Raw genomic sequence first — 27658 nt, 5'->3', positions numbered from 1 at the left:
TTTTCTCCCTATCAAGTCAGTTGGTTTTATATCTCCCTTTTCTTTAATCAGTCTTGTGAAGTTTTGTCTAATTAGTAGTTTTTGCAGAACCATAGTTGTATTCATTATCTGACAATTTTTGTTCCACTCCTGTCTTTCTTCATGTTACATCTGGACTTTAAGTTATCCATTTTGCTTGCTCTAAACTCTCAAATTGAACTCTGAAATTCTTACCTCTTTCTATAAGTATTTACTTTTTCTTTCTTTCTTTTCTTTTGGTTTTTCGAGACAAGGTTTTTTCTGTGTAGTTTTGGTGCCTGTCCTGGATCTCGATTTGTAGACCAGGCTGGCTTCGAACTCACAGAGATCCGCCTAGCTCTGCCTCCCGAGTGCTGGGATTAAAGGCGTGCATCACCGCTGCCTGGCTTACTTTTTCTTTCTAGGAATCATTGATAGAATCTGAGTCCACTCAGCTTCTTGACTTTTAAATCCTGCTCTATGTGTGTTTGCATTGCTTTGTAGTGCTTTGTATGAACTTAACAATATTTCTTATAGTTCTTAGAGTTTTGCACTGTACTCTCCCATCTTGTCCTAGATCCACCTCCTTCCCCACCCATCCAACTTTGTACTGTTGTTGTTTTTAAACCCATCAAGACCAATTTGTGTTGCCTAAATACTCTTGTGTTGCCTTCCTTTGGAGTGTGATCTACTTACCAGGGGCTACATTCTTAGAAAAAACTGACTCTCCCTCTCCCAGAAGCTGTCAGTTGTCAGTAGCTCCTAAGCTAAGGGTGGAATTTCCTGCTCAACTCCCTCTCCATTGTGGATTTGAAATGGTTTGAGCTTGCAGAGGTCTGTGTGGACTGTCTCAATTTCTGTGCATGCATATATGTAGCTTCCCTGCACTGTCCAGAAGATACTGTTTGCTTCAAGTCACAGACCACGACTGGTTCTTACACACTTTCTTCCACCTCTCCCACAGTGGTCCCTAAGCCTTTGGAGGGGTGCAGTATGTCCATTCCATTTAGGGCTGAGCATTTTGGTCCCTTATTCTCTGTACCTTTGCCAGTTGTGGGCTTCAGTGTTAATCTGATCTACTACAAACAGAAGTTTCTGTGATGGGGGTTGAGACTTGAATCAATCTATGGGTGTAACCTGAATTTATTGCTCACAAATATTTCCTTCTCTTCCATTCCTTCTTTTTTTATGCCATTCTTTCAATTTTTTATTTTTGTTTTTAATTTATACATTATTGTCAACTAGCTGATACTACATTATTTGTCTTAACTCTTTTTTTCACTTTCTATTGTCTTAGTTAGGGTTTCTATTGCTGTGAAGAGACACCATGACCACAGCAACTCTTATAAAGGAGAACATTTATTCAGGTGGTGGCTTACAGGTCAGAGGTTTAGTCCATTATCGTCATGGTGGGACATGGCAGTGTGCAGGCAGACGTGGTGCTGGAGAGGGATCTGAGAGTCCTACATCTCAATCTGCAGGTGACAGGAAGTGAACTGACTCTACATTGAGCCAATCTTGAGCAAAGGAGGCCTCAAAGCTAGCCCCTATACTGACATACCTACTCCAACAAGGCTGTCCCTCCTGATAGTGCTGCTCTCTATGAGCTTCGGCAGGGAAATTACATTAAAACTCTCACATTTATGTTATAGAGGGTTCAGTTCCCTACCTTTTTGTTTTTTGTTATTTGCTTTTTTGCATAATTATTTCTTTATGTATTGAGAGAGAGAGAGAGAGAGAGAGAGAGAGAGAGAGAGAGAGAGAGATTTCATATATATGAACGTCTCAGCACACATGTACACGTGTGGCGGTCAGAGGACAATTTAAGGGAATTGGTTCCTTCTTTCTACCATGTGTATTCCAGGGATCAAACTCAGGTTGTCAGACTTGTTGGCAAGCACCTTTAACCGCTGATCCATCTCACTGGCCTGCATTTGCTGTGTTCACATTTTCTTAGAGTCCAGTAATATTTACTTGAGGAGTACCAAGTCATAAGCTAGTCCTGTTTGTTGTGGTGAAGCAAGGTGACAAGGCTCTAATATGTGTGTGACTGATATCAGGGTGTAGAGAGGAGATGGAGGGACTTCAGTGATGAAGTCTGAGAATTTATTCCCAAGGAGCTCCTTATTGCCTGCTTACAGGAATGGTAGTGTAGAACATAATCTCTGCAGTAGGGGCAGGACAGAGCACAAAGGGGCTTTGCCTGTTCTAGTCACCACTTCACAGGTTTTGCTGTAACACAGTCTTGATGGAAAATCGCCCTTACTCCCAGATGGCACTGGGTCACTTTACTTTCCTGTCTTTGAATTGTGTGGGTTCAGAGTTCTCTGGAATAGGAAGGTGACAACTAGAAATGTCTTTCATGGTCTGTAGTATTTGGCGCTCTCCATCTCTTAGCTGCTTCCTCCTATAGGAGCCAGTCACCTTTGGTATTCCCAGACTTTCTCCCTGTTTTTCATTCAAGTGACTAACCTTTGTCTGATCTTTAGGGATAGGTTAGAGCGGTGGGTCTCAACCTTCCTAATGCTGCGACCCTTTAATATAGTTTCTCATGTTGTGGTGAGCCTAACCATAAAATTAATTGCTACTTCATAACTGTAATTTTGCTACTGTTAAAAATCATAGTGTAAATTTTTGTATTTTCCAAATGTCTTAGGTGACCCATGTAAAAGGGTCATTTGACTCTCAAAGGGGTCATAACCCACAGGTTGAAAACCACTGAGTCAGAGGAAAGACTGGAATACATACACGTTTGACATCTTACGTAGGAATGGAAGGCACAGCATTTTTAAAGTATCTGTGTCTGTGCCCCTCACAAGCCTGAGTTCCTAAATTGTTTCACATGTCTGTCTTCATAGTATAGAATTGGTGGCAATTAAGTTTTGGTGAAAGAATAGAATTCTAAAAGGATTTTCCATTAAAAATAGAAATTTAAGGGCTGGGGAGATGGCTTAGTAATAAAAATGCTTTCTGTACAAGTGTGTAGACCTACGTTTGAATCTCCAGAACCCACATAAAAGTTGAACATGTAGCACAAGTGTTGAATCCTCATACTCCTACAGAGAGCTGAGAGGCAGAGACAGGGGAATTCCCAGAAGCTCACAGACCAGCTAGTCTGGCCTACATAGCAGAAAAACAATAACAGGACTGTCTTGAGCAAGGCAGAAAGCACAGACCCAGACCTGACACACACACAAAAATTTAAAATAAAAATAGAAATTCGCTGCTGTACTAATTACTTTGTATAGCTGTGATAAAACAGCATGACCAGTGCAGCTTACAGAAGGCAGGGCTTATTGGGGCTTACAGTTCCAGAGGGATAGGAGTACATCACTGTCTTGATGGGGAACATGGTAGTGAACAGGCAGGCATGGTGTAGCAGCTGAGAGCAGTCACATCTTGATCCACTACAGGAGGTAGAGGAGCTAAGTGGGGATGATATGGGCATTTGAAACCTCAAAGCCCACCCTCAGTGACACATCTCTTTCAACAAATCCACACCTCTTACTTCTTCCCAACTGGGAAAAGTTGTACCAACTGGGGACCAAGTATTCAAACTTGTGAGTCTATGGGGGCCATCCTCATTCAGTCACCACAGCTACCAATAAAGAGCACCCTTAAATGTGGTAAAAACATGGCTGAGTTTATTAAAAACAGTAGATGTGGTGTGTTTCAGAAATATTTAGATCTCTTTAAGAGGAGGTTGCAAACTGTAGAGTTAAATAGAGGAAAAAGCTAACATACTTTATAATTTTAAATCTATTTAGTCTCATTAAGCAGGACAGTTACTGTTAACCCATTTATGAGGTGAGCAAGCCTTGACTCTGGGATGGGAAGAGTGTACCTGAGAGCAGGCAGCTGATAGACTGTCCTGGAAACAAGATCTGTGACTGATTCTTTAGAGACTGGTGGCTTTCTTCTTTATTCTCCCTGTTTGTTACCTGAGTGGGTATTTGATCAGTGCTTGCAGACTGACCTCATCTCTCATCTTTTGTGTGCTGTGAAGGTGGACTTCAGTGACTGTCACCTGGAGTTTAACCCGGCAGTGGTTAAGACCCCGTGCGTGTGGTCTCTTTCCTGTGGTCCCTTTGCACATGCTATCCTCCTCAGCACTTCGCTGCCACACTGGCCTTCTTCCTGTTCCTCTACCAAACCAGATATGATCCAGGCTCAGTACCTGAAGTTGCTGTCCACGCTAACTGGGGTTCTTCCCCTCAGGTGGCTTTCCCTCCTTCAAATCTTGAAGTAGATATAAGCTTCTTAGTGAGTCATTTCTCATGGTCTTGCTTAAAATGTAAGGTACACATCCCATCCTGCTTCCTTATCCCTCCGCAATTAATGCTTAATACAGCTCTTCCAGGGCACTCTATAGTTGAATGTGTTGACAATGCATGAAGCAATGTCTGAGCTTCTTCACTGTGTTAGTTCAGTGCTCAGTACAGCTCATGACTGGTAAGTGTTTGTTAAATGAAGGAGTGCAAGAAGGAAATTCAGTTGATTAAACAAAATGTTGATAGCGAGGACTTGGTTTTTAATTTGGAGTTGAATCTGTAAAGTCCATTAAAACAGGAGCATACATTTGTGGAAAAAAAAAGTGGAGTACTTCACTAGAGGTTTTTATCTACTCTGGTTTGTCAGTTATGATATCAATTTACATAAACTCTAACTTTCTTAGAAAAATAGTCTGTTTGTAGACTACATATGTATTTAATACAATAATTTATTGTTGGCAAATGCAGAATACCACCTCAGATCTAACTTAATTTTTTTTTTTAGAGAATATTTTTCTTATGAGACCTTCCTCTGAACATTGCAGTCTTGGGGTAGGTAGTGATTAATGTCCTATCAACTTAAAAAAAATCTGAATGACATGTTTTCATTTTCATATTTCAGAATGCTATTCCAATCCTTCTGATGATGAGTTGTAATTCTTTATTCAGTGATTATGTAAATAGTAAGTGAGAAAGTTTTGATCAGCTTTTATTTAAACATTTCTTCTTCTTTTTTTAGACCTTCTTTGAGGTTACACCAATGAATCTGGAGTCACCTTTGATAAATTCACCTGGATCAGAGAGAAGCTGCGTTATTAGAGAAACATAAAGAAGCAGATGACCAGAGGAACCCTGCAGATGCCAGCTCTGCACCTTGGATCTTCTCTGTACAGTTTTGGCCCATCGGGACTAATGACTGGCACATTAAAGAAAATGATCCATTCATCATATTATTTTTAGCAGTTAAAATTATTTTTCATCAATATGTACAACTTATAAAATTTAAGAGTTATAAAACCTGTAAGACTTTGTTTAAAATAGCTTGCTTTTTAGCATTCAGAACTCCAACATTTACTTTGTTTTTCTTATCGAAGTCCTCAGAAATGTAAACTATCAGGAAAGATATGGACTTGGAAGCATACAGTTTTATCGTGCATTGCAGTGGATTGCAGTGGACAACTCAAGACATCACCCATTTTGTTGTCCAAAATACCACATGAGCTTTTTACTTAGCTTTAATGCAAAAGAAGTTGCTTGAAAATGGCCTGGGTAAAATTCTTACGGAAACCTTCTGGTAATCTTGGAAAGGCCTATCAGGCTGGAAGTTTGCTGTCCCTAGCCCCTACTGTAGGCTTGTTAAATGAACCAGGACAAAACAGCTGCTTCCTTAATAGTGCTGTGCAGGTGAGAACAGTAATTACTTGTTTCAGCCTTTAAAGTATATCTAAGGGACTCTGTTGTTTAATGATTCTTTTAACTCCTCATTGACCAGAATGACTTCTCTGTGTGTGTTGGGAGTGTATGTACCTGGTTTTATATCCATGAGCACGCAGGTATACATGTGTGCACATGTATAGAGGTCATACATCAGGTCTCATTCCTCAGCTGATTTCTACCACAGTTTTTGAAGCATGGTCGCTCACTGAACCTGTTGCTCATCCATTCAGCTAGGATAATGAATTAATTGAGCTTCAGGGAACTGTCTGTCCTTCCTCTTTCGCCAGAGCTGGGGTTACATACATCTTACCATAGCTGGTTTCTGCATGGGTCCAGGGATCCGAACTCAGGTCCTCAGGCATGCATGACAAGCACTTTTCCAGCTGAGCCTTCTGCTCAGCCTTGGAATACCTTCGTGTACCTTAATGACACACAGGACAATCTCGCTGAACATTCTGAGTTAGTTTATAGTTTATATTGGAAATGATGTTTCTCTACAGAATGATACTTTTGCTCTGATGTAAAGAACATTTTTATTCATAATGCTTACTAAATTAAGAATATTTTAAATGAACATTTTTGCTTTAATTAGCTAACACTCTCCTGCATCTTCTTGTAAAAATAAGTCTAGTGTAGATCCTAGTAGATGGGATAAAAAGAAATGAGCTGCTTAGGTTGAAATAATGCAGATTTATTTTACTGCCGTAGTTCAGCTCCCTTCACCTCACAGTGACCCTTAAATTGTCTCTGGAATTATAATTTGAGTATCACTGTTTTAGATTAACTAAAGATTATTTCATCTATTTCATACCTTTTTGAAATTATTTCAATAAATGTGTAAAATTTGCTATTTTAAATAACCTTTCTTCTGTATAATATGTTTTACTTTTTTATCAGTTCCAGATGTTTTCTTCTGAACACTAATGGCAGATAGAGCCATATCCAGTTTGTTTAATGAATATACACATCTGTGATATGCCACACGTTCCAACCTCTGAATCACCTTGTTCTCAGTTGCCTTCTACCTGGAACTGATGTCTCCCCTGAAAGTTCTTTAACTCACCCAGGAAAGGGAACCAGAGGCATTAAGAACATTGATTCTAGTTACTTTGCACCTTAAACAGCAGTGTTCTACTTACTCAGATGTTCTACTGGTCTTGTTAAGAGAAAAGAAAATACTTACTCAATGGCAGTGGGTATGAGGAAATCCAAGCACCACATGCTTTTATTGGGTCCAACTGTCAATTCAATTCAGGTCTTTTCCTGTTTTCTACTTTACATTTTTCCTTTTCTTTAGTTCCCACAATTTGTGTATGTGTGTCGGGGGAGGGGTGGGAAGGTGTGGGGGGTGTGGTTTAGGGAGACAAAAGCATGTTATAACAACAAATTCCAAGTATGGAAATGCTTGTAGTCAAGAAAGTAGAAATATTCTCTTGGTAACAACATATTTTCTTTTTAAATGGACATTCCATGGAACTTTGCCATAAAGACTTTTTCTCTATAGTGTTTGTTTATGGTACTTCCTGCTACGTTAAATGGAACCACCTTTCATTGTAGAATCTTTTTTTTTCTGCTTGAAGGACCTTTACTAACTTTTTTTTTATAGTGCTGGCCTATTAGTAATATATTATTCTAGTTTTTGTATGTTTGAAAAAAATGTTTCATTTCTGTTTGAAAGATTAATGGATTAAAGCTTAGTGTGGTAGTGCGTGCCTTTAATTTCAGTTCTTTGGAGGTGGAGACAGGAAGATCAGGACTTCCAAGACCAGTCTTAGGTGTATCACAAATGGGGAAACGAGACGGCCTCCCAGTGCCTCCTGTAATTTTCTTTCTGTATGCTCATTGTTTCTATGAAAACCAGTTGTTCTGATCTTTGCTTTTCTGTGTGTCATGTCCCCTTTCCTTTGGCCACTCTTAAGGTTTTTTCCTTATCCCTGGTTTAAAACATTGTGTCTACAGTTTTCTTAGTGTCATTCGTGGTTGAGTTTGTTGAGTCTTGAAGCTGTCATTTTGTCATTTTAATCAAATTTGGAATCATTTTCTATGATTGGTTCAGGCAGTTGTCCTGTCTGTCCCTCCTTTGGAGGGCTCAAGTTACATGTATGGCTGTTTCGAGTGACCCTCAGCTCACGCATGCGCCCTTCATTTTCTTAGTCTTTTCCCTCTGGGTCATTTCTTGTGGTTCTCTTTCTGTATCTTGAAGTCCTTTGTCTTTGCAATGTCTAATCCCTTTGTGGTACTGTATTTCTATCGAAGACATTGATTTCCATTAGTAAACATTTGATATGTGTCTTCATGGCTCAGCATCATGTATTCAGTCTTAGCCTCTAGTCTATGAATTGTTTTCCTGTGCTTGTCTACTAATTTTGTTTTGTTTGTGTGGTGGGGGATGGGTGTTTCCCCTCTTTTTTTTTTTTGCTTTGCTTTAATGCTCACTAATTTTTATTGGATGTCACAAAAGTTTTCTTGGATGTCACAGAAGTTTCACCTTGTAGGGTTATAGATATTTCAGGATTCCTAAAGATAATTCTGAACTTTATTCTGGGGCAAGATTAATTTTGTTGAAACCAGTCTGATCACTTTGGTGTTCAGGTTTCTTGGACAGGGAGAGTTTTATCTACTCCTAAGGTTAATTTCTTTTCAGACGCTTCTTTTCTTCAGCCAGTGCTCTGTGAACTTAAGTTTTCTGCCTTGACTGTTTGGTGGATAGATGGGTAGGTGTTGGTGGATAGGTCTCATCCTGGTCCTCCATGAGCTCTGAGCATGATTTCTTCTAGTTTGGGTGTTTCATTTTCTTCGTCAAGAGGACTTCCCCGTTGTACTTACTGGAGTACTTGGAGGGTGCCTGTGCAGTCCCTGGTGAGGACTCGGCACCACTCTGCCCTGCATGCTCTAGCAGCCTCCAGTGCTCAGCTCTTGCTACAGGCCATTTTGCAAAGCCAGTTCTCACTGACAAAACAGCTACTCAAATAGACTTTCTGTCAGAAAATGTCTTGTTAATAATCAGTTTCATGGCTATTTTTAAAGCTTCCTCAGAAATAAATTGAGGAATACATCTTGTGAGGCCATACCAATTTCAAATGCAGCTATGAAAAGGTCTGGGTCCCATGTAAAGCAGAAAATGAGTTTATATATCTTTTCTCATTTTCAGTATATTTTTATAGTGTTTTAAAGTGAGGAATATGATCAAAGTTTATATTCCTTTGTTAAACTTATATGACTATATGCATGGATTTGGGGGCTTACTTAGGCTGTTTTGTATAAATGTAAAAAACTGCATACATTTTTTAGGATTCATGTTAAATAACTACAGGCAAGAGATTAAAAAGGAGTATATTCGATCCTCAGCTCCAAAAAAAATAAAAATAAAAAGGAGTATATATCGCTAAAAACAATTAGCTGAGACTTATTTTGTAACAGGTGATAGAATATAATTTTGTGAAAGAGGATAAGGGTAAATTATAATTTAAATAATTTTGTGATAAGGATTTTTAAGGCTTTATACTACTGTGTTGAATACAGAAAAAAATTAATATTTTTTGAAAATTTCATATATACAATATGTTCTTATCATATCCATCCCCCACTATCTTCCTCCAGTTTCTCTGAGACTCCCAGTTTCATGACATCATCCTCTTCCTCTCCTCCTTAGTCCAGATAGTACTGACCATATATATACATGGGTTCAGGCCATTCACTGTGGCATGAGCAACCTACTAGAGACCACTTCTCCCCCAACCCCCAAAGTGACTCTTCCTCAGCAACCATCAGTTGTCAGTAGCGTCTCTGCCGGGGGGGTTGTGACTCCAGTAGCTCCTTCCCTATTCATGCTAGAAGTTTTACCAGCTTGATCTTATAGCTATGCTTTGCAGATTACCACAGGTACTGTGAGATGACATTTGCAAAAACCATGTCATATCCAGAAGTCTGCATTTCAGAGTTCTCTTCCTCATCTGGCAGCTTAGTACTGACTATTATTTACCCTTGGTACATTGGCCAGGTAATGAGTCTCTGCATTAATTGTTACCCACTGCAAAAAGAAACTTCCCTGAGAGCAACACTAAGCTGTGGGTACAGACTTAGATATTAGAAGTCAGTTTGACAACGTAACCATTTAATATGAGTTTTCCTTACGGTAGGGCCTATGATAGCCCTAGTCATGGCCTTTTGACAAGTTTCAGAGCCAGGCATGAAATGGAGCAGACCTTGTATCCAATCAGAAAACGGTTGGTGACTCTAATAGCTGTCATGCCATTATTGCACAAGTGCACTCAATGTGCCAGGCAGATCAATATTGTAACTAGAAGGGTCCAGTAAGACTGATGATGTCTTTCCTCTCCTCGTTAGTCTGCATAGTACCTTCCAGCACTGTGAAAGGTAGCCAGGAGGGAGAGGGGGCCCTAGTCTGTCGTGGTGATTTCTCTGTGTCCTGCAATGGAAGTGAGTGGTGTCTTCAGCAGTTAATGTTTTATCATCTAGTTATGGTGGGCAACCAAAAGCAATGATAATATTATGCCTATGTGTTTTGGGGTACCTCTAGGGACTCCCTGACTAATCGGTGGTAGGGAGACATCTATGCCTGGCACTGAGATTGGCATTAAGTAATCTCTTCTGGGAACAGGATTGGAGGCCACCTATGGAGGGTACTTCTGTTCAAATTCTTAAAAAAAGAAACTTGAAAGACATTATTGGTTTTATGAACAGAGTCTAGAGGGTGTCCTATTAACTGAATAATCTAAAATTTTCATGTGACAAGAAAACATATAGTTAAAACACCTTTGCATGTTAGTGTGCTGGTAAAGTCTTTGAGTTAGAAGCAAAGTTATATTTAATAGCTAACATTTGCCGTGCACTTATTATGTATTACATCCTTGCTGACTATTACATATACTGTTTCATTTAACTTTTACAACGCTCACAGATAGATGCTACAGTAAACGTTTTGTCTGTCAGTTCAAGAGCTGCTGGAGCTGGAGCTGGAACCCAGGCCATCTGCCTTCAGAGCTTGTGTTACTAGACATTTTTCTATCATTAACCTTCATTGTCTTTGTTGAGTCCTTTGAAAATGGATATCAATCTTGTATTTTTATGATATGCTAAGAGATAATATGTAAAAAAGTTAAATTCTACCAAATATTTTGCAAAACACTCATTTTGTTTTTATTAACTTTTTACTAATATCTTGTTTTTAGTCAAGAGAATTTAGATGTTTTAGATACAGGGAACTTTGATGACCTTTTTGCTATAATTGCTTGTATACCAGTTATGTGTCAGGCCCCGCTGTTTTATGAAGACACATATCAAATATTTACTAATGAAAATCAATGTCTGAGATAGAAATACAGTACCACAAATGGATTAGACATTGCAAAGACAAATGGGTTTTAGGTAGTGGAATGATTTATTTCAATTCTTAGACTTGGCTGTCTACCTTTCTCTACTAGCAAGTGTCTAAAAAGTAATTACAGCAAATATGCTCAGATCACTGCTTGACTTCCACTTTATCATGTCTCCCATTACTACAAGGCTCTTCCATTTAGTATGAGTGACCACACACATACCTGGTCGCCCATTCTTGGCAAGACGCCCTGACCACTATTTAGTACATCCTAGCTTTAAAGTCTAATTCTATTTCCTTCCTAGGTTTCCGGTGGTTCTAAGTATTATTACCTCTTCCTCTTTCATGTCTCTGCCAAGTTCTCCACGTAGTGTCCCATGTTTCCTGTCTGACAAGATCCTTAACTGAGAGCTTTTTTTTTTTTTCTTTTTCTGTGCTCTGTGCCCGCTGTGGCTTTTCATGTGAATCAATAGGAATTTCTTCTATGTAGTGTTGGGCTTCTCATTGTTTCTAGTGATTATGCAAGTCCATTTATGTACAGGAATTAAAGGAGTCATTTATTATTTTACTGCTTTTAAAGTGTCAAAGTATGCCTTTTTTCATAGTGAGAACAATCTCATTCTGTTTTTCACTCAAATCTGTTTTTTAGGTTTTATGGCAATTAGATATATTCCGAAGAAGCTTGAGAGTTCTGACTGGACATGTTTGTCAGGGAGATGCCTGTATATTTTGTGCATTGAAGGTAACTATTTAATAATTATTGCTGTTACTTCAAAATTTTAATTTTGATGGCTGCTTAGTTTGGTTATGACTGAAGTTTATTGTCAAATGACTTACAGTTTTGAAGATGAATGCTTAAAATATGACAGGATTTTGTCTTCTGGTATTGTGTTAGATAATTAAAAATTAATGTTTTAAGTAATATGAAACTGTTGAGAATATTTTTCTTTGCTTTGTAGTTATTGTTTAATAGTTTTAATGAATGTGTTTTTGGCAATTACTGAGTTCTAAGTGCTGCTCTCATTATTGGGTTAATGCAGTGAGCATAACCTGGGTTAATTCAGTGAGCATAATTTGTAATAATCCATTTTCTTCCCACCCTTGGGATGTGGAAGCAGGTAAATTTCAAGTTCAAAGCCGCCCTGAGCTACATAGTTAGATCCTGTTAACATAAACAACAACAACAAAACCCCATTCTTATGGAGCCTATAAAGCCTTTTGTGGAGTAGGAGACAATGTGTACGCCAAATGTAGAGTATGTTAGGTGATAAAAAGGACATGAATGTCCAAGGAGGAAATACTAACCAGAGAAAGAACTAGAAGTACATGTGACTTGAGACCTAGAAGAGGTGATGGAGTTCAGTAAAGGGCCTTGTGGGAGAAGAACCTTCTAGGCAGACATAGAAACAATTTCAAAATGTTGTTCAGTGAACACCAAAGACATCTGGGCACCAGAAGCGTTGAGAGAGAAAGAGATGGGTGAGAGATGGGCCTCAGGGGTGAGGGGAGTTCTGTGGCCCCGGAGGGGAGGATGGCTCAGTTTGTTGGGCAAGTAGGAGGACTTGAATTTGAATTGACCTATGACCCCAGCTGGGAGGTGGAGGTGGAGAGGGTGACTCTGGGTGTCGCCCATTTTCCTCAATCACTTTCCATGTCGTTTTGAGGCGGGGTCTCTAGTTGAACATGGAGCTCCGTTTTGGGGAGTCAGACTAGCCAGCTTGCTCCAGGGACTCCCTTTCTCTGCCTTTGTGTCCTGGGATGGCTTGCAGGCCCTCTGTGCCCACCCAGCTTTTTGTGTGGTTTCTGGGGGTTCAGACTTTCAGACTCCCCCAAGCTGGCGCTTTGCCTTCTCAGCCGTCTCCTCAGTTCCTGAATAATTAACTTTGTGTGGAATTTCCGACCAGCTGTTCTGCATTCATTTCTGGGGATGGTTATACTGTTTTGAATGTCTCTCTGTTGTGAAATTATTAGTGTTTGTAAAGTTGTTGGCATTAGACCTACTGATGTACTTTTGATTTCTAGACAATATTTGCACAGTTTCAACACAGTCGCGAAAAAGCCCTTCCCTCAGATAACATAAGGCATGCTCTTGCAGAAAGCTTCAAAGATGAGCAGAGATTTCAGCTTGGCCTCATGGATGATGCTGCCGAGTGCTTTGTAAGTACCGCTGACAAACGTTAAGAGGTTAGAGAAATAGTTTTAATTCCTGATATGATGCAAATTTGAAGACAAAAAATTATAAAGTCAAAAATGTCAGAACTGGTTAGCGCCTCATATATGTTGTTCATCCTTCATGATTGAATTTAAATCATTCTGTGTTTTATGTTGTATATTGGGTTTTGACTATTTACTGATTTTTACTGCATGTTAGTTTATAAAAATATACATAAAATTCTTTTATATTATATATAACTTATATATCAACCACCTGACTTTGTGTCCTATTTTGTTTTTAATCTTTCAAGACCAATTTATGTGACCAATTTTGGGGTGTGTAGTTCCACTGGAGGGTAGTTGACTTGCAAAGTTACCACACTCTGGAGGAAACTGTCTCTCCCTCTCCCAGCCGCTGACAGTGGTCAAGAGCTCCATGGCTAAGGGTGGAATGCTGTGCATATCTCCCCTCTCCATTGCTGAGATTTGATCTGGCTTCAGTTTGCTCAGGTTTTGTGTATTCTATCAAAATCTCTGAGTTCAGATGTGCAACTGCTCTGCTGTGTCCAAAAGACAGTGTTTCCTTGTAGCTGTGGCTCTTATGGCCTTATCAGTGATCCATGAGCCTCAGGACTGAGCTGTTTGTAGCCTCTTACTCTCTGTACTTTGGCCAGTTGTATAGTTCTGTCACTACAGCATAATGAATGGTATTAAGTTCTCCCCTATAGCCTGTGACCTCTCTAGCCATTGGTTCTTGGCCTAATAGTGGTGCCAGGTATGGTTTTATCTTGTGGAGCAGGTCTTAAATCCAATCAAAAAGTGGTTGGTTACTCCCTTAATTCTTATCTCTGTTGCACCAGCGGGCATGTCTTGCTAGGCCAGTCATTAGTGTAACTTACAGGACTCAGAGCTGCTCTAAGGGATGCTGACTCTTCTCCTTAGTTCACTTGCCTAGTACCTACCAGCACTGAAAGCTAGCTTACTGGTAGGGATGAAGCTTCCAGGTTCGTACCATTTTGGTTTTGTCATATTTTATGACTCAAATATATGATGTGAGAAAAATGTAATATTTGTCTTTCTGCCTCTGGATGATTACCTCACTCAGAATGAGTATTTCCAGTTCATTCATTTACCTCCTACTTTCATTTTCTCAATAGCTCAATAATGTTCCATTGTTAAATGATCACATTTTCAATATCCTTCATCAGTTGATGTACATCTAGGCTGTTTCCATTTCCTGCCTATCATGAGTAGAGCAGCAGTGAACATGGTTGGGCAGCTATCCCTACAGTAGGATATGAAGACCTTTGGGTATATGTACCCATAAGTGGTATTGCTGGATTGGAGTTCTATTTTTGGCGTTGAGGAATCCTCACACTGGTTTGCATTGAGTGTCTCAGTTTGCACTTCCAACAGTGAATAGGTGTTCCTCTTTCACCACATCCAGGGCAGCATTTATCTATTTATTTATTTTTGCCTTTCTGACTGGGGAGAGATGAAATCACAAAGTCATTTTTAATTTGTATTTCCCTGGTAGCTTAGGAACATTGAACATTTTAAAAAAGTGTTTCTTAGCCATTTGTTTTTTGTCTTTTGAGAACTGTTTAGTTCTGTGCCCCATTTTTAAGTTGGATTGTTTGCTTTCTCGATTTGAGTTCTTTACATATTCTAGATACTAACTCTTTGTCAGATATATAGCTAGCAAAGATTTTTTTCCCCATTCTGTAGGCTGCCTCTTTATTCAAGTGATGTGCCCTTTGCTGTACAGAAACATTTAGTTTCATGAGGTCTATTTGCTAATTGTTGGTCTTAATGCCTGTGATATTGATGTTCTGTTTATAAAGTCTTTTACTGTGCTGATGAATTCAAGTGTATTTCCTACCTAGCAGCAGACCTTCCGTACAGTTAGAGTATGCCCCCAGTCTTCAGGAGTCTAGGGAAGGTGCTCAGGGCTTTTCTTCAGGTAGTGGGTGCTGGTGGGATTGGTGATAGTTATCTGGGACCCCTTTGTGAAGAGGAAGGCAAAGAGTGGAAGGCTAGAAGGCAAGTCTAGATAGATGGTCCTCTGGCAAACTTCGGGGAGGGGGGTGGCATTGCTGGTTTGAATCTAGTACCCTTCCCTGGAGAGACGGTGGTCCTCGGGCAGTGGGGATGAGTGGAGTTGGCTGCAGGAGCCTGGTGTCTGCCTAGAGAAGGGAGCACGTCTTTACATGGAGGTAGGTAAAGCTGGCCCAAGTAGGTGGAATTGAGTTTAGTAGGGAACCTAGTCTCTCTGACTGGGCATGGGTCAGGAGATCTCAGAGTGGGTGGTAAGAATAGTACAAGTTGGGGCTCCCTGTCTCAAGAGGAGGGATGTAGCAAGGGGTGCAGCAAGTAAAAAAGATTTATTCTTTAAAAATTTGCCATATACTGATCCATGATAGAAATTTGAAATTTCATGGATTTGTTGAGAAGGACATTGCTTGAATTATGGTATAAGTAAAGCCATTGTTTCACTTAAGTTATATAGACTAGTTGGTCCACGTAGGAATATAAAAAGGTAGTCAGGTTAGGAACATAGCCGAGGTGGTTTGCCTGACAAGCTTGAGGTCCTGAGTTTGATTCTCAGTTCTATGTAAAATTGCTCACCAGGCTTACACACGCTTGCAATCCCAGAGCTAAGGAGGCAGAGACAGGAGAATCCCTGGGGCTCGTTGGCTAGCACCTTAGCTTCATGGGTATGCTCCAGGCCAGTGAGAAACATTGTCTCAAAGGATGTTGTGGGTGTTCCTAAGGATGACACTTGAAGTTGTCTTCTGACCTGCACACACATGTGTGGACACACACACACACACACACACACACACACACACACACACACACACGCACTTGAATATACACACGTTTTTTAAGTTAACCTGATTTTTACTTAATATGAGAATGCTCGGAATGTAGCAAATGTTTCTGATACTGAATTCTATATATCAACCACTGTGATTGGGATTTAAAATAAGGCTTTAAATTTTTTTCCATTAATTTTTTTTTATTTTATTTTTTTTTCATTTTTTTTTAATTTTAATTTATTTTGCAATACAATTCAGTTCTACATATCAGCCATGGATTCCCTTGTTCTCCCCCCTCCCGTCCCCCTCACCTTCCCCCCAACCCCCCCCCCCCATTCCCATCTCCTCCAGGGCAAAGCCTTCCCCACAGACTGAGGTCAACCTGGTAGACTCAGTCCAGGTAGGTCTAGTCCCCTCCTCCCAGGCCGAGCCAAACAATCCTGCATAGGCCCCAGGTTTCAAACAGCCAACTCATGCAATGAGCACAAGATCTGGTCCCACTGCCTGGATGCCTCCCAAACAGATCAAGCCAATCAACTGTCTCACCCATTCGGAGGGCCTGATCCCGCGGGGACCCCTCAGCCATTGGTTCATAGTTCATGTGTTTCCATTCATTTGGCTATTTGTCCCTGTGCTTTATCCAACCTTGGTCTCAACAATTCTCGCTCATATAAACCCTCCTCATTCTCGCTAATTGGACTCCCAGAGATCCACCCGGGGCCTAGTCATGGATCTCTGCATCCAGATCCCTCAGTAGTTGGATGAGGTTTCTAGCACAACAATTAGGGTGTTTGGCCATCCCATCACCAGAGTAGGTCAGTTCGGGCTGTCTCTCGACCATTGCCAGCAGTCTGTTGTGTGGGTATCTTTGTGGATTTCTGTGGGCCTCTCTAGCACTTTGCTTCTTCCTATTCTCATGTGGTCTTCATTTACCATGGTCTCCTGTTCCTTGTTCTCCCTCTCTGTTGTTGATCCAGCTGGGATCTCCCGCTCCCCCAAGCTCTCTTTCCCTCAACCCTCGCCTTTCATTACCCCCACTCATGTCCAGGCTGTTCATGTAGATCTCATTCCATTTCTCTGTCATTGGGCGATCCCTGTGTCTTTCTTGGGGTCCTGTTTTCCAGGTAGCCTCCCTGGTGATGTGAGTAGCAGACAAGTCATCCTTGTTTCATGTCTAGTATCCTGCTATGAGTGAGTACATACCATGTTTGTCTTTCTGAGTCTGGGTTACCTCACTCAGGATGATTTTTTCTAGATCCATCCATTTGTCTGCAAACCTCATGATGCCATTGTTTTTCTCTGCTGAGTAGTATTCCATTGTGTATATGTACCACATTTTGTTTATCCATTCTTCAGTTGAAGGGCATCTGGGTTGTTTCCATGTTCTGGCTATTACAAACAATGCTGATATGAACATAGCTGAACAAGTGCTCTTATGGTGTGGTTGAGCATTTCTTGGGTATATGCCCAAGAGTGGTATAGCTGGATCTTGGGGGAGATTGATTCCCAATTTTCTAAGAAAGCGCCATATTGATTTCCAAAGTGGTTGTACAAGCTTGCATTCCCACCAGCAGTGGAGGAGAGTTCCCCTAGCTCCACATCCTCTCCAGCATAAGGTGTCTTCAGTGTTTTTGATCTTAGCCATTCTGACAGGCGTAAGGTGGTATCTCAGAGTTGTTTTGATTTGCATTTCCCTGATGATTAGGGATGTTGAGCAATTCCTTAAATGTCTTTCGGCCATTTGAGTTTCCTCTGTTGAGAATTCTCTGTTTAGTTCTATAGCCCATTTCTTTTTTTTTTTTTTTTTTTTTTTTTTTTGGTTTTTCGAGACAGGTTTTCTCTGTGTAGCTTTGCGCTTTTCCTGGATCTTGCGCTGTAGACCAGGCTGGCCTCGAACTCACAGAGATCCGCCTGGCTCTGCCTCCCGAGTGCTGGGATTAAAGGCGTGCGCCACCACCACCCGGCTACTATAGCCCATTTCTTAATTGGACTGTTGGGCATTTTGATGTCTAATTTCTTGAATTCCTTATATATTCTGGATATCAGTCCTCTGTCAGATGTGGGGTTGGTGAAGATCTTTTCCCATTCTGTAGGCTGTCGCTTTGCCTTGTTGACCATATCCTTTGCTCTACAAAAGCTTCTCAGTTTCAAGAGGTCCCATTGATTGATTGTTTGTCTCAGAGTCTGTGCTACTGGTGTTCTATTTAGGAAGTAGTCTCCTATGCCAATGCGTTCAAGACTACTTCCTACTTTCTCTTCTAGCAGGTTCAGAGTAGCTGGATTTATGTTGAGGTCCTTGATCCACTTGAACTTAAGTTTTGTGCACGGTGATAGATATGGATCTATTTGCAGCCTTCTACATGTTGATATCCAGTTTTGCCAGCACCATTTGTTGAAGATGCTTTCTTTTTTCCATTGTGCACTTTTGGCTTCTTTGTCAAAAATTATATGTTCATAGGTGTGCGGATTAATGTCAGGGTCTTCAATTCGATTCCATTGGTCCACATGTCGGTTTTTATGCCAGTACCAAGCTGTTTTTATTACTGTAGCTCTATAGTAGAGCTTGAAGTCAGGGATCGTGATGCCTCCAGAAGTTGTGTTATTGTACAGGATTCCTTTGGCTATCCTGGGTTTTTTGTTTTTCCATATGAAGTTGAGTATTATTCTTTCCAGGTCTGTGAAGAATTGTGTTGGTATTTTGATGGGGATTGCATTGAATCTGTAGATTGCTTTTGGTAAGATTGCCATTTTTACTATGTTAGTCCTGCCTATCCATGAGCATGGGAGATCTTTCCATTTTCTGACATCTTCTTCAATTTCTTTTTTCAGGGACTTAAAGTTCTTGTCATATAGGTCCTTCACTTGCTTGGTTAGTGTTACCCCAAGGTATTTTATGTCATTTGTGGCTATAGTAAAGGGTGATGTATCTCTGATTTCCTTCTCCGCTTCTTTGTCCATTGTATATAGGAGGGCTACTGATTTTTTTGAGTTGATCTTGTATCCTGCTATGTTGCTGAAGGTGTTTATAAGCTGTATCAGTTCCTTGGTGGAATCTTTGGGGTCGCTCAAGTATACTATCATGTCATCTGCAAATAGGGAAAGCTTGACTTCTTCCTTTCCAATTTGTATCCCCTTAATCTCCTTATGTTGTCTTATTGCTCTGGCTAGAACTTCAAGTACTATATTGAATAAGTATGGGGAGAGTGGACAGCCTTGCCTCATTCCTGATTTTAGTGGAATTGCTTTGAGTTTCTCTCCATTTAATTTGATGTTGGCTGTTGGCTTGCTGTAAATTGCCTTTATTATGTTTAGGTATGTTCCCTGTATTCCTGATCGCTCCAATACCTTTATCATGAAGGGGTGTTGGATTTTGTCAAATGCCTTTTCTGCATCCAGTGAGATGATCATATGGTTTTTTTCTTTGAGTTTGTTTATATGGTGTATTACATTGACGGACTTTCGTATGTTGAACCACCCTTGCATCCCTGGAATGAATCCTACTTGATCATGGTGGATAATTGTTTTGATGTGTTCTTGGAGTCTGTTTGCCAGTATTTTATTGAGTATTTTTGCATCAATGTTCATGAGGGAGATCGGTCTGTAGTTCTCTTTCTTTGTTGTATCCTTGTTTGGTTTAGGAATTAGGGTAATTGTAGCCTCGTAGAAGGAGTTTGGTAATGTTCCTTCTGTTTCTATTATGTGGAACAATTTAGAGAGTATTGGTATTAACTCTTCTTTGAAGATCTGGTAGAATTCTGCGCTGAAACCATCTGGTCCTGGGCTTTTTTTGGTTGGGAGACTTTTAATGACTGTTTCTATTTCGTTAGGGGTTATTGAACTATTTAAATAGTTTATCTGGTCTTGATTTAACTTAGGTATGTGGTACCTATCCAGAAAGTTATGCATTTCTTTTAGGTTTTCCAGTTTTGTCGAATAGAGGTTTTTGAAGTATGACCTGATGATTCTCTGGATTTCCTCAATGTCTGTTGTTATGTCCCCCTTTTCATTTCTGATTTTGTTGATTTGGATGCTCTCTCTCTGTCTTTTGGTTAGTTTGGATAAGGGCTTGTCTATCTTGTTGATTTTCTCAAAGAACCAACTCTTTGTTTCATTAATTTTTTGTATTGTTCTCTTTGTTTCTATTTTATTGATTTCAGCTCTCACTTTGATAATTTCCTGGCGTCTATTTTTCCTGGGAGACTGTGCTTCTTCTTGTTCTAGAGCTTTCAGGTATGCTGTTAAGTCTCTAGTGTGAGATTTCTCCAACTTATTTATGTGGGCATTTAGTGCTATGAATTTCCCTCTTAGTACTGCTTTCATAGTGTCCCATAAATTTGGATATGTGGTGTCTTCATTTTCATTGATCTCTAGGAAGTCTTTAATTTCTTTCTTTATTTCTTCCTTAACCCATTGGTGATTCAGTTGGGTATTATTCAGTTTCCATGAGATTGCAGGTTTTCTGTAGTTTTTGTTGTTGTTGAAATCCAACTTTAGACCATGGTGGTCTGATAGAACACAGGAGGTTATTCCAATTGTTTTGTATCGGTTTAGATTTGTTTTGTGGCCAAGTATGTGGTCAATTTTAGAGAAGGTTCCATGGGGTGCTGAGAAGAAGGTATATTCTTTTTTGTTAGGATGGAATGTTCTGTAGATATCGATTAAGTCCATTTGAGTCATGACATCAGTTAAGTCCTTTATTTCTCTGTTAAGTTTCAATTTGGGAGATCTGTCCAGTGGTGAAAGTGGGGTGTTGAGGTCTCCCACTATTAATGTGTGGGGTTTTATATGTGATTTAAGCTTTAGTAATGTTTCTTTTACATATGTGGGTGCCCTTGTGTTTGGGGCATAAATATTCAGAATTGAGACTTCATCTTGGTGGATCTTTCCTGTGATGAGTATGTAATGCCCTTCTTGATCTCTTTTGATTGATTTTAGTTTGAAGTCTATTTTGCTGGATATCAGGATGGCTACACCCGCTTGTTTCTTAAGACCGTTTGATTGGAAAGTCTTTTCCCAGCCTTTTATTTTTAGATAGTGTCTATCTTTGAATTTGAGATGTGTTTCTTGTATGCAGCAGAAAGATGGGTCCTGCTTTCATATCCATTCTGTAAGCCTATGTCTTTTTATAGGTGAATTAAGTCCATTGATATTGAGGGAAATTAATGACCAGTGATTGTTCATTCCTGTTATTTTTTGGTGGTAATGTGTGGGTACTTCTATACGTTGGGGTTTACTGCTGTGGCTTTATCTGTTGCCTGTGTTTTCGAGGGTGTATCTGACTTCCTTAGGTTGGAATTTTCCTTCTAGTGCTTTCTGTAGGGCTGGGTTTGTGGATAAGTATTGTTTAAATCTGGCTTTGTCATGGAATGCCTTGTTCACTCCATCTATGGTGATTGAAAGTTTTGCTGGGTATATTAGTCTAGGCTGACATCCATGGTCTCTTAGTGTCTGCATTACATCTGTCCAGGTTCTTCTGGCTTTCAAAGTCTCCATTGAGAAATCGGGTGTTATTCTGATGGGTTTGCCTTTATATGTCACTTGGCCTTTTTCCTTTGCTGCTCTTAGTATTCTTTCTTTATTCTGTACGTTTAGTTGTTTAACTATTATGTGGCGAGGGGACTTTTTTGGGGGGTCTAGTCTGTTTGGTGTTCTATAAGCTTCTTGTATCTTCATAGGCATTTCCTTCTTTAAGTTGGGAAAGTTTTCTTCTATGATCTTGTTGAATATATTTTCTGTGCCCTTGAGTTGGTATTCTTCTCCTTCTTCGACCCCTATTATTCTTAGGTTTGGTCTTTTCATGGTGTCCCAAATTTCTTGGACATTTTGGTTCATGACTTTGTTGGCTTTAGTGTTTTCTTTGACTGATGAATGTATTTCTTCTACTGTATCTTCAACGCTAGAGATCCTCTCTTCCATCTCTTGCATTCTGTTGATTATACTTGCATCTGAAGTTCCCAATCGTTTTCTCAGATTTTCTATTTCCAGCATTCCCTCTGTTTGTGTCTTCTTCATTTTTTCTATTTCCCTTTTCAGGTCTTGGACTGTTTCCTTCATTTGTTTCATTGATTTTTCTTGATTTTCTCTCAGTATTTTATTGTTTTCTTCCAGGACTTTATTGATTTCTTCTAATTTGTTTGCCCTTTCCTCTAGTTGTTTACAGCGTTCTTCACATTTTTTTGTCTTTTCCTCTACACAAGCCTCTAGCTTCTTCATGATGTCATTCATAAGGCTGTTTTCTTCTGCGTCTTCCAATTTCTGATGTTCAGGTCTAGGTGTTGGAGGAGGGCTAGGGCCTGGTGATGCTGTATTGCTATTCATTTTGTTGTATATGTTTCTGCCTTGACGTCTGCCCATCTCCTTGTGGTTCGTTCTTGGCCTTATCCGCACACTTGGTTCCGACAGACCAGTGTTCCAAAAGGGAAGTCCGGAGCAAGATGGGAGCTGGGGGCCGGCCTCTAAGTCTCAGGAAGAGGCTTGGGGCTCAGGCGGATGGGCGTGGGGGCAGGGCATGGAGACTGCAGGGTCTGCCAGGGGTCTTGGAGAAGGGGATCCTTCCCGGTGGGGCTAGCAGGGAACCTGCCCGGTGGCCAGAACCTGGGGCCAAGTTGGGCAGGTCTTCCCTGGAGTGGCTGGTGCCCAGGGATGGGGTCTGGGGCAAGGAAGGGTACTCACCAGTGTTCCAAAAGGGAAGTCCGGAGCAAGATGGGAGCTGGGGGCCGGCCTCTAAGTCTCAGGAAGAGGCTTGGGGCCTTTTTCCATTAATTTTTTTAAGCTAGTACTGTAAGAGATAAATACTTGGACATTTGAAGTGATTATAGAGGAAAATTGAAAACTAGCATTGATGACATTCCTGCATTTACACATGAAAAATATTCAGTTAAAAGTAGTTACATATTAAAGTGGTCACTGCAAGATCAGCAACTTAATTCATTTGTGTTTTTTAATTAGGAAAACATATTGGAGAGGATTCACTTTCACCTAGTGCCAAGCAGGGATGCAGACATGTGCACCTCTAAGTCTTGTGTCACTCATCAGAAGTTTGCCATGACTCTGTATGAACAGGTGAAATGTCTTCCTTTTCTGAGTAGATACTAGACTTCTGTCTCAGGATTGCTAAAGTAAGCATATGTTTTTGTCTGTAGTGTGTGTGCCGCAGCTGTGGAGCATCCTCAGACCCTCTACCCTTTACGGAATTCGTGCGGTACATTTCTACAACAGCCCTGTGGTAAGACCTCTCAGAGCATATTTAACAAAGAGTCTAAGAGCACATTTAAATGGAGTGACATTTATTCTGTAAAATTAGAACAGTATGGATTTCCCCTTCTGATGCTACCAAATGTGCTTTCCCAAGAGCCTAAGAGCTGGCTTTCTCAGCTGGAGGCCTAGAGTTTAGCTCACTCTCGGTTACCTGAAGTGCTTGGCTAAAGTTTCAAATTTTGGTTTGTAGTATTTGCACATATGTAATATAGTATCTTGGGGGTGGAGCTCAAGTCTAAAGATGAAATTCATTGAATCTTAGATGGTCTTATAATTAAAAAAAGACTCAGAGCCAGGTATTGGGATGAATGCTGAGAGATCAGAGAAGCAGAGCAGCCACAACCAACCTCACCTCAACAACTCCTCAGCCGATCCTGTTTTCTCAGACTGAAAGCCTCTCAGTCCTCATCCGAAAGGATCTCAGCTAAACTGCTTTAGTTCCTGTTTCCTCACGCCTTATATACTTTACTCTGCCCAGACATCACTTCCTGGGATTAAAGGCCTGTGTGCTTCCCAGTACTGGGATTAAAGCCGTGTGCCACCACTGCCTGGCTCTGTTTCCGGTGTGGCCTTGAACTCATAGAGATCCAAAAGGATCTCTGCCTCCAGTGATAGGATTAAGGGTATGTGCCATCACTGCCTGACCGCTATATCTAATCTAGTGGCTGGCTCTGTCCTCCAATCCCGAGGCAAGTTTATTAGGGTACATAATATATCACTACAGTTCATTTGTTTAATACGTATCTTATATACATAATCTGATTGTAATTTTATATAGTATTTATAGAGAGCCTGCATCTTAAGCGTGACCCATTACATAAACTTAGGTTTCGAATTTACCATTTATGACATGATTTCAGCACTCAAAAAATTTCAGATGTTGAAGCATTTCACACTAAATGCATCATTTAATAAAATGCACAGAATTTGTATCTTTTAAATTTATAGCAGGTTTTTGGAACTGTGAAAATGAACTTGAAATGAGACACTCATTGATAAATGAACTGCACATGATATCTTCATCTTTATGAAGATGTTCCCTTTGTATTGGCCATGTTTCCCACCACCTTCATTGTCTCCTTTATGGTGGTAAAAGCTAGGATAAAGTAAAAAGAAAGGAAAACATGTACATAATCCTTATGTAGGTCCTTGTATTTGAGACCTCAACAGTCACCTTATAATTATGTCGTGCTTACTGCCTGCCTGTCCGCCAGCACCTTTTCCCTCCTTCTCTATGAAACAGCTAGATAAGATGCAAAATCTATCCTAGACTTTATGTAACATCAGTCAATCAGAGTTACTTAGAAGTCCTTTATCAATGTAAGGAGCTTAATTTGGTAAATCTATCTGGTAGGAAGATGTATTAAGATTGAAACCCACATCTATCTGACTGCAGAATGGTTACTCTGATACTGTCAGGTCTGTAAAACCTCCATGTGCAGTTGGAATGCTTATCAGACTGAGTGCGGTCTAGTACACTTGTACAGTGTGTTAGGGGAGGACTTTTGGTTACTGAAGACCGTGGAACTCTGAAGCATATACAAGGTAGTTATTTTACCATCGAGTAGAACTAGAACATCTAGGATGGAAAGTAGTGATGGTATTTGACCTTTAACAGTTCCTTTTGAAAATGCTTGAAGGTATCACATGTTTTAAGGTATCACATGCCTTGATGTTCTCAAAGGTGAGGGGTAGTTACCCAGTAATGCAGGAAAATGCCTGTCTCAGCTCTAACAAAGAATTAGTATTCACAGTACAGGAGAAAAGGCACAAGTGTAGCGCTTCAGACTTAGCTGGTGGAGCCAGCATCTCCTAGCTGAAATGGTTAGCTTTGCCTCTGGGAACTTTGGGCCAAAGAAACTTTTCTTCAATTTTGTGCTTGCTAGGGTGGAATTTAAATTCAAATTCCTATTTATTAATTAGTAGAATAAACAAAATACTTATATTAGAACTACTTCCACATAAAACCTTTTATCCTCATCTAGGAAGTCCTAAACAAAAGCATAGCTGGACGTGTTGACACTTATCTGTAATTCCAGTGTTTGGGAGGCTTAGGTGGGAGAATGTCAGTAAGTTAGGCCAACCTGGGCTAGAGAGGATGCCATCTTAAAAAGTAAATGAATAAGTAATTAAAAGGGATAATCTCATAGGATCCTATATTTGTCTTAATATTTTATATACCTTCCAAATTTAGTAATTTTTTTTCACTGTATGGTTAAGTTTTTAGACAGAAAAGTAATGCATACCTATCAGTATATATTAATACCTATTTTTTTACATATAATTTATATATCTGTTTAAAGTTCATAGGGCAGGCTAGATTAAGACTCCTACTATTTTTCTTTTTTTTTGTAGCAATGAAGTTGAAAGAATGATGGAAAGGCATGAACGCTGTAAACCAGAGATGTTTGCGGAATTGCTGCAAGCAGCAAATACGGCCGATGACTACCGGAAGTGTCCTGTAAGTGTAGTTGGAGAATATCAGTGTGCTTCTACGTTTGTAAACTTGAAAATAGGCATTTAGAAATTATTGTGTAAATACTAATTGTACATGTGTAAAACTTTTATTTAATGATACTGGAGATAGCTTTACCTCACATGAGCTATTTATCTTAACGCTGTTCCTTTAAAATCTCTAACTGTGTCCACATCTGTAGTCCCAGCTTCTTGGAAGATTGAGGCAAGGTCACTTGTGGTCACAGGTTTGGGACCATCCTGGGCAATGTAGGAGAACCACCATAAAAACAAAGCAAAGACTTGTTAGCTTTGTTAATTTTAAATTAACAATTATTTTAGATGTATGTTCTGTCTGCATGTATGTGTATGTACCACATATGCACCTGGTGCCCACTGAGGTCCACAGAGGGCCTTGGATCCTTGGGGACTGGAGTTACAGATGGTTGTGAACCACCGTATGGGTGTGGAGAGTTGAACCCAGGTCCTCTGTAAGAACAAGTGCTTCTTAATGACTGATCCAACTCTCCAGCACCCCCACCCCCAGTGTTCGCTTGTTTGTTTTGAGACAGAGTCTTGTCCCTGGCTGGCTTGGACCTCACTAAGTATACCAGGCTGCCTCAAACTCACAGAGATCTGCCTACCTCTCTTTGTTAAAAATTTAAAATAGTATATGTTGATTGAATTCTGTCAAAGTTCTGAAATTTATCACCTGACTACAGAGGAGTCACTTTTGTTGTTGTTACTTTAAGTAAATGTGACAAATTATTTTTTTTCTTGCATAATATTGTTAATGACTTCAGTGTTTTTAGACAGAGCATAATACCGTAGTGGAGCCTGGCTCAGCCTCCCAAACACATCTTAGCTGCTAACAACCTTGAGAGTTTTCTTCCTGCTTTTTGTTGTTCTTCTCAGGATGAATATTTGTTTTAATACATCTAAAAATACAAAATGGGTTAAAATTAAGTTCTTGCTTACTCAGTAAAGACAAATAGCTGGTTACAGGTCAATTTCTAGTAAACTGAAAAAACAAATTTCAGATACACTTTGATTTTCATTATATAATATAAGCTAAATATAGTAATTGGTAATTTTAAAACTTGCCCTTTGTATTTGTTTTTCTCTAGAGTAACTGTGGCCAAAAAATAAAAATTCGCCGTGTTTTAATGAACTGCCCAGAGATTGTTACAATTGGATTAGTCTGGGATTCTGAGCACTCTGACTTAACAGAAGATGTTGTTCGAAGTCTAGCCACACATCTCTACCTTCCTGGGGTATCATAACTCTTTTCATTCCTTTCCCTGTTTCTTTTAAATTCCTTTCAAATGTTTCATATATCATGATGTACTTAGTTTTCTTCATAGAACCTAAATCTTTTAAAGGAAATACTGATATCCATGTGTCCTGATAAAGATAATTTTAGTCAGACTAAGTGTAATACCTTTTTCCATAGACTAGAAATAACTTTCAATTATAGACTAAACCATCTCATGCTCTTTCTCCCTGGAATGATGATTGATGTCACTGGACATGGATGTGATAAACACTAATCTAGGAAGGGCTTAAGGTTTAAAACTAATCTATGTATTGATCTTCCTGATACATGCTTGCTTTTTAAAATTGATTGCTACTTTCTAAATTTACTTTGAGTTTGTTATGGCTTCAATTAAAATTTTAAATAATTAAACTTTAGATAATACTTTAATGTTTCTTCAAATGTGTTATCTAATCATGAATGTGTAATTCATCTCACATCTGGGATATAGGTAAAGTGTCATTTGTGTTTTGATAGAGAAACTGTTACTGCACTAATGCATGGTGAATTCAACTTGTGGGACTTTAAGGTTCTGTGAACTAACTAAAGGTACTCTGTTCACAGTTCAGTATCAGTGCTGCCTTCAGTAATAATGCTGGATTTAGGCCAATCT

At 39.7% G+C, this 27658-nt stretch overlaps 1 protein-coding gene across 4 annotated transcripts in view; it reads left to right on the top strand.

Moving 5' to 3' along the window:
- Usp53 (ubiquitin specific peptidase 53) overlaps positions 1–27658 on the top strand; it is a 70360-nt gene that overhangs the window by 10990 nt on the left and 31712 nt on the right. Inside the window, exons 2-8 of one of the 4 annotated variants that reach the window (XM_052732088.1) lie at positions 5008–5672; positions 11693–11785; positions 13066–13200; positions 22968–23081; positions 23162–23244; positions 25632–25737; positions 26858–27004. In XM_052732088.1, the coding sequence (XP_052588048.1) occupies positions 5529–5672; positions 11693–11785; positions 13066–13200; positions 22968–23081; positions 23162–23244; positions 25632–25737; positions 26858–27004 (822 nt within the window). In that variant the 5' untranslated portion in view covers positions 5008–5528. Of the gene's footprint in view, positions 1–5007; positions 5673–11692; positions 11786–13065; positions 13201–22967; positions 23082–23161; positions 23245–25631; positions 25738–26857; positions 27005–27658 lie in introns of those variants that run through there. The other 3 variants (XM_052732090.1, XM_052732089.1, XM_052732091.1) reach the window with 3 other exon arrangements.

This window comes from Peromyscus californicus, unplaced genomic scaffold (genome assembly GCF_007827085.1).
Source record: "Peromyscus californicus insignis strain IS unplaced genomic scaffold, ASM782708v3 Scaffold_9__1_contigs__length_137607984, whole genome shotgun sequence".
NCBI lineage: Eukaryota > Metazoa > Chordata > Mammalia > Rodentia > Cricetidae > Peromyscus > Peromyscus californicus.
The sequence above is the reverse complement of the archived record's forward strand: the minus strand, read 5'-3'. Positions and strand labels throughout refer to the sequence as shown.